This window comes from Penaeus chinensis, chromosome 7 (genome assembly GCF_019202785.1).
Source record: "Penaeus chinensis breed Huanghai No. 1 chromosome 7, ASM1920278v2, whole genome shotgun sequence".
In the NCBI taxonomy this organism is placed as follows: domain Eukaryota; kingdom Metazoa; phylum Arthropoda; class Malacostraca; order Decapoda; family Penaeidae; genus Penaeus; species Penaeus chinensis.
Window position 1 is genome coordinate 34143136 of NC_061825.1, and position 15000 is coordinate 34158135.

Consider the following 15000-nt stretch of genomic DNA (forward strand, 5'->3'; position numbering starts at 1 on the left):
TTGTATTTCATTTAATTAGCATCATTAAACTGCCATTTATGATCTAATTATCATCAATGAACCTGCTAATTTTCAGAGAATTATCAGTACCAACCTATCAACTTATCTCATTCATCTTTAATCTATCAAGTGCATATATGCCTCAATTTCAAAAAAGAAAAGAAAAAAAAGTGTTGTATCTCTAACTCTAAACTAATCATTGAGATATTGTGAAGGTATATTGGTATATAACAGCATGATTTTTATCCACAGTGTTGCTTGAGTTTTTGAAATATAAATTTGCAACCAGTTGCAGAATATACTTGCTATTAAGTCAGGTTAGGTACATATGAATTTCAGAAGTCTGAATGAAATCACTAACTGATTGCTGAAACAAATAAAGGATTTTTTTTTTTAGATGCATTTATTCCATTTCTTTTTTCATAAATTCCATCTTGTTCAGTACTGAGGAAACAACTCTCGCTTGATGAAATGGCATTCAGTAAGTGAAATTGTGTGAATATGTAATAAAAAAACATTAAAAACACCTTCATTAGAACCTGTCATAACTGTATTGTGGAGGAATGTTGCAGTACTACATGTAAGACATTACGGTACCATTACATACTCTTGTGAAATAATCAAATTAAAGTAGGTGAGCTTTTTGGAGGAATAGATTAGTGAATTTGTATGAAAGAAAAGAAAAAATCTTCCATTCTCTTCACCAAGTGTAAAAAAAAAATTCTTATAACTTGCTTGTAATGTACTCATAGACCATACATTTGGTGAGACCAAACCCCAGCTTTGAGTAAGAGAACAAGTAATTATTGTAGTTGCAGTTTTGATAGTGTATTTTGATTAATATATGTCCTATAACCTATGGAACAAGATGGTACATCAACATAGCTCTCATTTTAATCTGATATCAATGGAGACTGGAATATACATGGATTCAGTAACGAAAGCAGGTTTATAGAATCTTATTTATATTTTTTTCTTGTGAAATGAGGCAGTATTAAGAAGTATATATAATATGTTCTTTCCCAATATGAGATAGATACACTTACTCCATTGCTATTGTTGTTGTTGTTGTTGTTTTTCATGTTATTAACAGATGGCTTTTGGAAGCTGCTTGAAAAAAATAAGAAATAATCAGGAAGGTAATCAGTTACTAGTGCATGCACTAACATTATAATGTCTTATTGTGTTATTAGCCTTGTTACATTATGACTTGTATATATGTTTGCTCGTCTTTAAGAATCTATGGAGGATGACAGTTGACATGTCAGTAATATATGCAGTTTTTTTTTTTTTTTTTTTTTTTTCTTTTTATGTCATGCAAAAATGATATGTGGAATGTTAATGTACCTGATATTATTTATATGCCTAGGGCTGTTTATTTTCAATCTTGTTTTTCCCCTTTGCTAATTGGATTTTCCCACCTTTTTTGTATGGTAAATTTTGAGATTTCATATCTAGGCAAAAATTTATTGAAATCAGTATATCATAGATTTTTTTTATCAATAGTTTTTATATAGTTTTGCTTATTTTTTCCTCAACAGTAATTATTTTTTTCTTATTTGTGCATTTTTAAAAGTTTGGTAATGATTTCATAAAATATTATTTAGTTAATAAACTTCATGAAATGCTACACATTAATGCCTCTTTCATTAGTCTGGGGGTGATTTTAAAGCAGGAATTTTTTTTAAAAAGGATAATTTTTTTGTGGATATTTTGTGGGCCTTTTATTGTATTTTTACTTTTATTTCTGGTAAATTTAATTGGTTTTCTTCTAAGCATATATACTAATATTCATATAGCTAATTTCATTTCACACATACTCTTGTAACTGAAAAGTAGGAAGGGGAGGTACAAAAAATCCTTTAATGATTTTCTCTGTAACAGTTTTTCATTGATAACAGTTTTTCATATGAGAGGCATTTTTGTAATATGTTATGTAATAGTTATATGGTGTATCTAAAACTCTTGTTGTGAAGGTGTACAGTGTTATGAGTTGTTTTAATTGAATATTTATTGAAATAAAAAGTAGTCTTTTATGATGGTTCTGGAATGAATGTACAAGATAAAGATATTCCTCAAACATCTGAGTACCAATGTTGCTGACTGGCTGAGATCTTGATGGGAATTGTTTCATCTATTCAACCAGTCAGTGTGGGTGATTCTAGACATAACCCAGTCAGTGACTGTTTTGCCTAAATGCCTCAGATGTCAAGCCAGTCAGCAGAGAGTCATGAAATCCAGCCAGTCAGGAACACCAGTTCAGATGTTATTGAGATACCATTGTGTATTACTTTTATAAAATGCATTATTACTGAATGAATACCCAAATGAAATTTAAAATCATGTGAAAAAGATTTGTTATCTCATACTATAGAAACACTTATTCAACATATTGTCAAAAAGAAAAATTCACTTGATTCGTTATTTTTCAAATATTAGTAAAAATTACAATGATAGTAAAAAACTCAAAAGTCCAGACTACCAACCATAGTATGTACAACCTGTTTTAAAAGTGTTTGTCTCCGCTGGTTCTCGACATACAGGCTCCAAAAGAAATACACTAGTCCACAGCCAGTCGATAGGAGACGAACCCATTGGGGAGTACCGCTACACAGTGACCCACGGCTCGGATGCCTTGAGAATCACAGGCAACAACCTGCATCTGGTCAGGGTGAGTAATGTGCTGTTCTAGAGTCATAGCTTGAGGTGTCAGAGATTTTATTTTTCAAATTTATGTGGAAATTCTTGACAAGAAATTATATGATATAAGTGGAGAAATTGTATTAAATAAGGGGTTTTGAAGGATATATATTATATTTAGAATATTGTTGATTCTGCCAAAGAATTGAAAATATCCTAAATATGACATTAATGTATGTATGTTGTATTTATTATAGTTTGTAGAATTACATGCACAGCATAGAGATACATTGATATAAAGTGAGAGGGTAGGAGGATGAAGAGAGTAATTGACATTTTTTTTTTTTTTTTTTTTTTTTTATGAATCTTTTTTTTTTTTTTTATTATTATTTATGAGCTCTATTTCTTCACCCATCAGACAGCAAAACTGGTGCTTGATGAATTCTTCAATGGAGAAAGGAATCTGAACAACATTGCTCTCCTTTTGGGAACAGACACTCCAAGGTAAATGAACTTCATTATTGCTATTAATTCAGTTCATCAGTACAAAGACGTTGTATTTCTCTATATTTTGCCATTAAAATCATATTAGAGATAAAACAAAATTTACCATCAAAGCTAAAAATCTTATGATATATACACATCAAGATGTTCCTTAGCCATTCATATATATATATATATATATATATATATATATATATATATATATATATATATATATATATATATATATGTATATATATAAAACTAATTGAACATGTAAATCATGATAGATAATTTCCCATTAGTTCAGAATCTCGTAAATTGTCTTTAACCATTATAAATTTTTTCTCTCCACCACCTTTAGTGACCCAGCTGTAGAATCCCCGACAACAACAGCCATGACAGGCTACCCTGGCCGCCAGCCTTCGTCTCCCGTACAGACCCCAACGGACCTTGACCCAACATCAGATTCCATCAAAGGCGTGGTAACTGTGGTGCGGCAGCCGCTCTTCCCCTCATCATCAAAGTGAGTTGCGAGGGCCAGTATATCTGTTCCTTCGTATTATTGTTATTATTATTATTATTATTATTATTATTATTATTATTATTATTATTATTATTATTATTATTGTTATTATTATTATTGCTGTTTTCATTGATAATAATAATAACTGTAGGTGACTGGCTTACATATTTGTACTCAATTTCATTGTAAAACTAGAATTTTCTCTCTGTTAGAATTATTAATGATATCAGTCCTAGGTTATTCTGATTACATAAAAGATTTTATGTTGATGTTTAAAATACCCTTTAACTCAAATTAACCTTGACATCAGTTTGTGATCATTTTGATTAAGCTGTTGTTTTACAATGCTACTTATCCTTCAGATCAATCCTACTTAAATGCTTAATTCTTGATATCTGGCAAACTACTATATATATGTGTGTATATTCTTTTTCCGAACATGCAGGGAGGCCATAGAAAGTGCAGAAACTGGAAACGATCCAGGAGACGTGAGCTCAAAGAACCGCCGTGCACTGTTCCAGAAGACAAGTGAAGACCGTGCTACAAGTGAGTAGATTCTTTTAGGGTTCTTGTTTTAGGTTGTCCTAGGGAATAAATGTATTGTTAGTGTTATTTAACTGTTATTCCATTTATGAGTTATCGTGGTAAATTTGGTTGGTTGGTTTATTCTGTTAATTTTCTCTTATTGCTACTTTTGGCATGGTTTTTTACTGAAGGCTTTGATTTGTTGTGTATATATAGCTTTTAGAATTAATATAGTTTAAGCGGATGTGTTTTGCCTCTATAAAAGATGTAGGGTCTATTACCTCAGCAATGTCCAGTTCTCCAAAAGTCTTAAGCTGGTATATAATTGGGAACAAGGCAGACTGAATGCAGGCAGGTAGGTATAGTAGCTAGGCATAGTAGGCATACAGATGTACAGGTATGCATATATACAGATACTGATATACAGATATTCAGATACTGATGTACAGATATATAGATACAGATATACAGATATACAGATATACAGATATGGTAGAAAAAAACAATGTAAAACTAGATTTATTGAAAAATATACAGATATACAGATATACAGATATACAGATATACAGATATACAAATATACAAATAGCAGGCAGGCAAGTAGGCAGATGAATGGCTAAACTAAAAGACAGATAGAGAAGCTGACAAATAGACATAAAGATAAAATACTTTGGCAGAAAGAGAGGAAAGTAGGAGTTCAGAGACCTGGGAAAATTTATAAGCAGTATCACAGACTACTAAAGGAGGTTTTGTTTCAAAATTTTACAAATGGAAGATAGGATACTTTTATATAACTTGCATTCAATGATTATCATTAACAACACTTTATTAAGTATTATTGATGCTAATGTGTAGGTTATTGTTGATAAAGTGGTTAACAGGCTTATAAGTAAGGACTGCATTTCTTTAATGAATATCTTGGAGGATTACTATGTTTAAATGTGTTATTTACTGGAGTAATAACTTTGATTCATTTAAAGTGTAGTTGAAGTGATAATTACATTATTTGAATATTGTATAGTGTATCTTGCAATGCCTGCTATGTCATAAATATATAGTAGGGTTAATGCCAAAGTTCTAAAGTCTGCTTTAAATGTTTTAATTTTTTCTGTAATGTAAAGAGTGATATGATTAAGTATCATGTTATTGTTTTGCTTCTCACTAGAATTTAAATGGAATAACTACCTAGATAGATCTACTATTAATCATCCTTAACACACGTTTTTGGAATTCTTTAATCTGTGTGTTTCTGTGCATTGACAATTATTATTTTGTTGTTATCTTTAATCTAAACTGACACTAATGACAGAAGGCCATATATAGTTTGTCCTCAACCCTATCCCCTCCCTGACCCTTTTCTGCCCCCCTGTCCCCCTACACCTTACCTACGCATTAGCAGTTGGTAAGACAATGCAGAATTTAGCTTTAGTTGTTGCCAGATTTAACCTTCGTTAATCTCCATTTATCAATACCAATCGTGTCACTAACACCACCGCCGCCCTGGTAATTTACATTGTGCCATTGTGCGTAACGGCATAACTGTAGCTACTAATATGTACCCGGAGTGGAGGGACACAGAAAGGGACCCCAAGACAGAATGTCCCGCAACTTAGAGATGAGAATTAAGAGCCGTAGTTTCCTGTCCTTATATAGATTTTGTTGTTTAGCTAAAGCAGTATCATCTGCATGGCTCCTGTTATATATATATTTGTGGTTTCATTAAAGTGAAAATGAGTGAAAGGCAAGACAGGAGAATTTAATAGATTGGGGAAGATGGTATTTTTGCACTGTTTGTGAAATCTTGGACTAAAAGGTTAATATAATGCCTTTTATGTTACTGTCCATATGATGGATCTAATTTTAACTTGTTTTTTTTTTTTTTTTTTTTCTCTTTGTTTTAATTTTGATTAGTGAATTTACTGATCATAATTATGTACCTCAAACCAACAAGTAAAGAAAGTCAAGTTATTTTGAATTTTTACAAATTCTGCACATCGCATACCAGTCATGTCTCTCAAAAGGGAGGGAAGAGAAAATAATGAGCATAACTTACACTGTTGGAAGCGTGTCACATAGTAGAGGGGCAGAAGGAGAGGAACAAGGCAAAAAGAGGGGATGAAGGAAAGGGTACTGGGAGACCTAAGGGATATCCCTGTATGTCTGTGTGCAGGCTCTTCCTCAGTGGGAGGGGAATGGAGAAAGGGCAAGGGTCAGGGTATGGGGAGGCAGAGGGAGGATCCCCATGTGACCTTGCGCTGGCTCTTCCTCAGATGGGGATGACACGCCCTCCACTCCCGGTCCCGCCACATGTCCCGCTCCCGACGCCGCCGCGCCGGAACCCGCTCCTGCCGTTCCCGCTCGCCGCACCTACACCCGGGACTTCCTTGTGAAGTGTGCCGCCTCTCCCCTAAGCCGCCTCACCCCAAACAACTGGTCGCAAGTGGTGCGGCAGTCGCCCTTGGTCCTCAAGAAGGTGCAGTGTTGCTAGCCTCATGTCACACGTATATAACAACCCCTACACTCAATGCCCACTACTAACATCATTTCCTGAGTGTCACTTCTCCCTTAGGGGGTGGATAGAAGCAGCTGAACTTTCGTATTATAACACTCAGCCAAAGGGATTGGCTGGGCACATGCTTGTGTGCTGGAGTATTGTTGTTGGCGGTGGTGAAGTAGATGTACAGTACATGTAGTGGTGTGTATCCGCAAGCAGAATAAGTTGGGATATGCTTTGTTATTATTATTCATATGAACAGTACATGTGCAGTAAGTTATGCATATGCAAATATAGATATACACATATGTGTGTGTGTGTGTGTGCGTTTGCATGTGCGTGTGCGTGTGTGTGTGCATGTGCGTGTGCGTGTGCGTTTGCGTTTGCGTGTGTGTGTGCGTGTGTGTGTGAGAGTGTGCATGATTAGATATATGTCTCTTTATATGTATGTTTGTATACATGGATATATATGTATGTGTTTCTGTATGTATATATGTATAGATGTATGTATGAATGTATAGATGTATATATGTATGTATGTATGTATGTATGTATGTATAGATTTGTATACATATGTGTCTCTATATGGATAAGGCATATATACCCAGATGTGCATGTTGCAAGCTATTACAAAAATATTTACCTTACTGCCTTGTGTATTGTTCATATGATTTGTGGTTAATACCAATTGCATATTCAACCTGAGAGTCTCTTCCTAAGCATACTGTAGTGTATGTAAACCATACACACATATGCAGCCCACTTCAAAATGTATAAAATGATAAGATAAAACCTCTCAGATTGAATAAAACATTGTTGATATTTTAGTACTAACCTTTATAGATTTATGATGTATGGAAGATTAATTTGACATTATTTGACAGATGCTTATACACAGTTTAGAACATTAACAAGCAGTATGTGTTGAGTGGGATAAATATGTTGAAAAGCTGTGCATGATAATGGGAGATTAATGATTATACGAAAAATAGGTGTTATTATTTCATTATAGAAATATCTTTTGATAAATGGATGGTGAAAACATTGATTTTAACGCATGGGACCAGAATGTTTGTAATGCAAGTGTTAATTTGTAATTCATCAAGCATCAATCCATATTTTCTATTGTAAATTTTCCTCTAAATACTCGTAAATTCTAAGACATAGCATGTTCATATATTTTTAAATGGAAATGGTATTTGTATAGAAGTTATTTTCAGAAAGGTCCTAATCAGTGAAGAACCCAGTGATATCAAAGGACTATAGTGCCCAGGATAAAATTATAATAATTAGGATTGGTATATGTTTTCATGATATAAATGTATTCCATGTGCAATGGGAACGGCTTTGTTCTCTGAAAATGTCATTATGACACAGCTATCAATGATTATGACTCAGATTGACGATGATATCAAAGGTGCATTATTCAAAAGCTTTTTGTCTTATAATAAGGAAAATGAAAAAAGCACCAAGTAGGTTAATTCATGAGTAAATACACTATTATAGGGACTAGTTTTGTAGAGAAATATTTTTAGGTAGAGCTTTTTATAACTATAAAGTACATTTGGGATATTTTATTACTATAAATCTTCATTTAGGATGTTTTAGAACTATAAGCATTTTTATGGGATATAGGAAAAGAAGTAGATTTTCATATTCACCTTTGCAATGCTGTGCAATTTGCAACAAAGGCACAAATTGTGTTGAAAAACGTCTGGTTGTTTCATCCAAGATAATAGTTTCACAGTCAACACAAGTATTAATCTTCAGTTCACATTCATTTATTTGTTAATTGCCCATCTAAATGTTTCTTTGTTAATATCTAATTACCTTGTTATTTAAAGAGACTTACCAAAGATTTTTGCTTTAAGTGTTTTCTCCTAATATTTTTGTTCTAAGAGTTTTCCCCTAAACATGATGTTTTTAAAGCTTGATGTGGCTTGCGTCTGTATGGCAGCATCTTACGACATAGGGTATCTTCCCCTGTGAATATACTGAGTAAAGAACACTAGTTGTATCATTCACCTTTTGAGTAGGAAGAATGTGTGTAAGTTAGTGCTACAGTAGTTGTAGATTTGGGAAATGTAGTTGAGGATTTTAGTTGTAAGAAACATCTGTGTACACATGCACATGTACACACACACACACACACACACACACACACACACACACACACACACACACACACACACACACACACACACACACACACACACACACACACACACACACACACACACACAAACAGATACACACACACAAACAGATACACACACACACACACAAACAGATACACACACACACACACAAACAGATACACACACACACACACACACACAAATGTATGTGTGTGTGTGAGTGCATGTATGTATGTATGTGTATATATAGTATTTTTGTGTTATTTTATTATTGTATATATTTTTATGTTGTATTTTGAACATATTATGAAAGCACATAATGTTCAGAAATATTTTTGTGTAATTAATGCAAATGTAATATACATAATAATAATCATTGTTAATTTTGTATTTTTCTTGTTCTCTAAAATTAACTTTCATGGAAATATTTCCTTTCATCACTTTGTTTCTGTTTCTGTATGGTCATTTTATTTTATTTATCACTTACCTGTCCTCAGCCATTTATCCTTCCATCAATGTATTCCTCTCCCCTTACCCCAATCCTACAAAACAACATTTTTCTATTATAAAAAGAAAAAGAAAAAGAAAAAAAAAAGTCCTTATTCCTTCCCACCCATAAGGGATTCCTTATCCTGCATGCATTTTAGGTGAAGGACTTGTGTCACACTATTTCTTGTGGTAATTGGTAGCACATTGGTCTTTCCGTCCACAGAGCTGGCAGTATCAGGCAGGTGTGGTAGCGACACTGAATGAACAGGGAGACGCAGCCCTCAATGCCATGCCTACATACCTCCAGGTACGGGGTTCTTTTTTCTCTCTCGGTGAAAATGAAGGATATTTTTGCTTTTTATTATTATTTATGTTATTGACATAAGCCTACGGGACCAAATTTTAAGCTTATAGTTACAGCTCATATGTTTTTATACAGTCTGTATCATTATCTACCTTGGCGACATCTCTCCTATCCCCTAATGACACACCTCCATTTCCTGCAGGCAAGCGACCTGGAGGATGCGGCAGCCTTGGCCAAGAGGGAACTGCGCTGGACCCTGGTCAGAACAATGTCCACCACTGAGGAAGATGATAATGGAAACAACAGCACCTCTTAGAAGAATGGTTGTGACGTTTGTATATTAAATAACAGTGGAAGGAATTTTATGATGTGTTATTATTACTAAGTGTTTTTGTAAACAGATATATATGTATACACTTAAGGTTTATCATGTGAAATTGTCTTTTTGATATATGTTTCTTTGTCTCTTTGTGTCATTTGACTTGATGTCAAATGCAATTTTGTTTTTTTTACTGATCTGTTGATGTTAGATATGTATTGTAACAGAACTTGCCTTTTGTTTTTTATTCAGTAATGTACACAAATGATCTAAAATTAAGCTACATTATCAAGCCAGATGTGTAACACACCACTATAGTCAATATATACCACAGGTTGAGAATCTGAGTATAAAATAAAACAATGTGAAATTCTATGAATTGTAAACCCTTAAAAAATTACCTTCTGCATATTCACCACAAATAAAAACAGCCATAACAGATCGTCATTGGCTGGTTTTCCCCTTGAATCTCATGTGTCTGGGCAATGAAAAGGTTCAGGGATCCAATTCAAAGCCTAGTCACATACTCAGTATTTCATAGCTATTTATGAGGGATTTATATAAAGTATATATATTTATATCATGTCCTTTTTTCTGTTTGGTGGATCTGTTGAAGCTAATAGGAACTGGGAATGGCTGATTATGTATGATAAATGAGGGGCTGTTTGTGTATGGTAAATAAGATATTTTTTTGTTACAAAATTAGTATAACATGTACTGAAACCCAATAATAAATGCTCTTGCAAACTTCCAGCATTATGGTTGATAATATTTATTGACGCATTGGGTTTATAGCTTAAGGATATTTGATACATTTGTTTTAATGGCGACAAACGTGATGTTTTTAGAAGCATATTCGCCACTAGAATGAGTTTTTTCTGTAGAAGTTATACAGTGTAATGAGTTTCCTTTTTATTATTGTCTACAAAAAGATGTGAATAACATCAATAGATTTTTAGTTGCTATGGATATGAAAATCATATATTTATATATACATATTTTTCATATTCATGGAGGTATTTAAAGTTTTTGCAAAATACAAAGTAGATGCATTGGTTCTCGTGTGAACACAATTTGATAAGATTATACAAAAATGTGCCTTTTGTATTCTATAAGAATTTTCTTTTTTTTTTCTTTTTTTTTCAATGAAGAAAAATTAGTGAAATCTTCATGTCTTTAGATCAAATGATGTAACTTTCTGTCATTAGAAATTAGTGATAGTAGTGAGTCGACTATTAATGTTTAGAAAAGAAGAATGTTTCCTAATGCTTATACCTTTAGTATTCTTTTTTTGTTGTTTAATTTTGTTATTTAGAAACCCCATTCTTGTTGATTTCTTTTGTTGATTTGTCTTATTTTATTCTACTATATAGAAGAGAGAAATTCTCTATTGCTCTCTTTCTCTTTTTAATTTATCACTAAAGAAAAAAATATGCATTTTTCGTGTATTAATTCTCTTGGGTCGAAGGTGTTTATTCTAGTCTCTTCAGAAGAACTTGTTTATTTTTGTTAAAACCTTTTTTTGTAGTTTGTTATTTGTTATTAGTAGGAATGCTCCCATATTCACTATACTTTATAATCGACAACGAATAAAGGATAAGTTACTATCTTTTTTATCTTTTGGAATTGGTAAACCTTCTAAAAATGTTCCCACATCAACTGCAATATTCTCAATGTAATATGAATGTGAAAATAAGAATAATGAATTATATGGAATTCTAATACAAAACCAATGATGATGAAAGAAAAGAGTATTGAAAAAAATGAAAAACAAAAACCTTATGTGGTAAACTCAGAAAACTGTATGGAGTTCTTATGAGAGTTAAATTAATTTTAATGGTATGTAGGTATGCATTACAAAATAGTCTTTGTAATGGCCTTAAAGGAAGAATTTAATCTTTGCAATGTCAAATAACTCAAAGATGGGTGAGAAGATTTTCATAATAAATATATCAAGAAAGAAAGAAAAAGAGAAAGAAGAAAAAAAAAGCCATATGGAGCCATGTGCTCGGCATTGGATGCAGGCAGCCACCAGAGTGAAAAATTTGAAGCACAGGAAACATGCATTCACCCATTTTGAACTTTTAGCAACAGCCTACTTTTGAGGAGTTCTATCTCCTGAATGACTGCAATCAAGGCCAAGTAAACAAACAACTGTTATCACACAAACTTAGAGCAGGTTTGATTGTGTATGGGATGGATACTTACCACCCAGCATTTGGGCCCAGTTTGCCATGATGTAATTAAATGTCATGTGGCTTGTATGGGTTAATCATTTGCAACCACCAAGGAATCAAAGCATTCACAAAGAATTGACAATGTGTATGCTGAGTCTTCATCACCCTGATATTGTAATTAACTATGGGACAGAAGAGGTTTTGCTGAATGACAGTGTTTTTCCTAATATTATCAAATTTCTTTTCAGTTTAGCTCTGATGGTGCTTTCTGGCCAGTTTAAATTTTGGGTATTACTGTTCTGCAACAACTTTGCAACATTTTGCCTTATGCCAAAATGATGCAGTCACATGTCAACTTGAGATATAAAAAACATATTTTTTCATAAAATGCATCCAACCCCATCATAGTATCTGCAACCCTTTATAATTTTTTTGCTTTTGCATTTATTTACTAACACTGAAGTGAGAAACAATAAATTGACTATGGATAACCAATTCTTCCTTGACATGCTGTGACACTTCAAAAACAAATTAGAAAATAAAATTTCAAAAACTAATTTATTCTGTAACTTCCAGTCATAGTTGTGTGAAAAATCCAATTTCACAATTAAAATAAGCTGAATAAAAAGAGACTTCACATCGGGCAAGTGGGAAGAAAGCTGCATTTGTAAAAAAGTAATTGTAATCACCAACCTTTTCCCACATGTACAGTGCACATGGGAAAGTTAAAGGATGTTTTTAATTACTCTGCATATAAAAACATGATCAATAGTCTCAGTAATCATTTTAGGTTGTTCTATGCCAAAACTTAGGATAATATAGGTGAAGGGCAGGTAAGTGTCCCAAACCTTAAGCCTTTTGTTCTGGATGGCATCATATATGCTATGGTTGTACTGGATCAAGTTGTAGCGGCAATGCATCATGATACACTCTGTGTCACTGGCTCATCAAAGGGAGCTTATCTTTTTTTTGCAGTAGTGGTATTATTTGTTTGGTGCCTATCTTAATACTGCATTCCTGCTGTACAAAGTACAACTACATACATTTTTTCTGACTTCCACTCATTACATATATGTAAAAGAGATCATCAATTCATACCTAAGAAGCATTTTAGAATAAAGTATTTTATTGAAAAGTATTGCTTATAAAAAACAACTTTTAACTCTGCTCAGGAAAGGAATCCTTCATTTTCCCAGTTATAGTAATAATAAATTACAAAAAATAAAGAATAAGAAAAAGAATGTCAGTTGCACCCAATAAATATCAATATTACAGAATCCAAAAGAAATATACAGAAAACTGTTTCATGTAAGATTGTGTATATATTAATGTATGTATATAAAACAGCGAACAGTGAAAAATATTTGATATCAATATGGTATTTACGGAATATATATCCATGTGACACCAACACAAACACAGTAGTGTGTACACAAAGATGAAAGGAAAACAGCCTCAGTAAGAAATGAAATTGAAGCGTAATGTTTCGAACTCTTCACGAGTTCCTCTTCAGACGAATGATAAACCAAAATGGATGGATGGAAATGGATCCATTTTGGTTTATCATTCGTCTGAAGAGGAACTCGTGAAGAGTTCGAAACGTTACGATTCAATTTCGTTTCTTACTGTGGCTGTTTTCCTTTCATATATCCATGTGTGTACATAAAAATGAACAAATAGATAATTGTATGTCATTTTGCAGAAAAATTAATCATTCTCATTCCTTCCAACAACTGTCAGGATGCACATAAAGCAGGTAGTGATGATAAATCTATTAATGTTCCTTATAAATATTTCCTTTATGATACAAACCTAATATTAAACAAATAAGAAAAAAAAAAACTCAATATGGATTCCCAGCTTAAGATTAATATTGGGCAAGCACACCTACAATATACTTTTTTTTTGCTTTATTATATTAATGCTAGGACTAGTTTACAACTCATGTCTGTGTGAGAAGTCATGTAAAAGGAAAATTCTTGGGCATCTTTTTCCATTAAATGATGAAGATCATATTTTAACATACATGGTTGTGTAAAAAATTCAAGTAAAAAAATTCATGGCCATTTTTCTATCTAATGATAAGGATCATAGTATTAACATCAAAAGCAAATCTATAGCTTGACTCTCTGGGTCTTCAACCTCCAATCAATATAAAATATGGTGAAATAAAAATAGAATTCTTTCTCAAGATTTTAATGAAAAAACTTACATTTATAGTTCACTTACACACAAAATGGAAGAGAAAATTGGTTTTCAAAATGATAAATATGTGAAAATTACAGGTAGCTGATGATAATGAAATCTTTTAATGAAAAATAAAAATATACATTGATATTAAAATTTGACCTACTTTTGCAAAATAAAAACTATTTGAAATCATCATAAACCTGAAGATATGAGATTTTAACAATTTCTTGAATCAAGATTTTTAGTTCATGCCTAAAATAAATAAAAAAAGGGCTCAAATTACAAATTTCTTTCTTTCTTTCACTCTCTAACTATTGTATACATATATCTATTCTTTTCCCTATACTCAGTATCATACTTATTTCCTGAGAATAATCAAATGAAGAAAAATGTACTTTTTCATAAAACACATAGAGAGAAAAAAAAATCAATAACCAATGTTAAAAAATCAGAATTTGGTCACATCTCCAGCTTATATTTTTGTGCACGCTAGTATCTCCATCTCCAGCGTGACCCCATTCTGCAAATCCCTCTTGGTTGAGCTGATATCACTACGGTCCAACGCCATGGGGACTGTTTACTTCTTGTCTTTAATTAATTATTACACAAAGAAATACATACTTTTGTTTCTCTAAAATTCCAGTAATTCACAAAGAATAGAACTACCACACTGGGGTTGTGTTCGCCAGTCGTCGCATTCTCCTGCAATGGACAA

At 32.7% G+C, this 15000-nt stretch overlaps 2 protein-coding genes across 8 annotated transcripts in view; one reads left to right on the plus strand and one right to left on the minus strand.

Moving 5' to 3' along the window:
- The window catches only part of LOC125027102 (eukaryotic translation initiation factor 4E-binding protein Mextli-like), a 60958-nt gene extending 49431 nt beyond the window's left edge, over positions 1 to 11527 (plus strand). For 3 of the 6 annotated variants that reach the window (XM_047615923.1, XM_047615918.1, XM_047615919.1), the window contains 8 exons: positions 443 to 481; positions 2529 to 2671; positions 3059 to 3144; positions 3488 to 3649; positions 4095 to 4195; positions 6445 to 6647; positions 9519 to 9602; positions 9802 to 11527. In XM_047615923.1, coding sequence (XP_047471879.1) covers positions 443 to 481; positions 2529 to 2671; positions 3059 to 3144; positions 3488 to 3649; positions 4095 to 4195; positions 6445 to 6647; positions 9519 to 9602; positions 9802 to 9915 — 932 coding nt within the window. In that variant the 3' untranslated portion in view covers positions 9916 to 11527. The remainder of the gene's footprint in view (positions 1 to 442; positions 482 to 2528; positions 2672 to 3058; positions 3145 to 3487; positions 3650 to 4094; positions 4196 to 6444; positions 6648 to 9518; positions 9603 to 9801) is intronic. The other 3 variants (XM_047615921.1, XM_047615924.1, XM_047615922.1) reach the window with 3 other exon arrangements.
- A 2748-nt stretch (positions 11528 to 14275) lies between these two features.
- Positions 14276 to 15000, minus strand: part of LOC125027170 (SWI/SNF-related matrix-associated actin-dependent regulator of chromatin subfamily B member 1-like) — an 8297-nt gene continuing 7572 nt past the window's right edge. For both annotated transcript variants that reach the window (XM_047616074.1, XM_047616073.1), the window contains exon 9: positions 14276 to 14987. In XM_047616074.1, the coding sequence (XP_047472030.1) occupies positions 14948 to 14987 (40 nt within the window). In that variant the 3' untranslated portion in view covers positions 14276 to 14947. The remainder of the gene's footprint in view (positions 14988 to 15000) is intronic.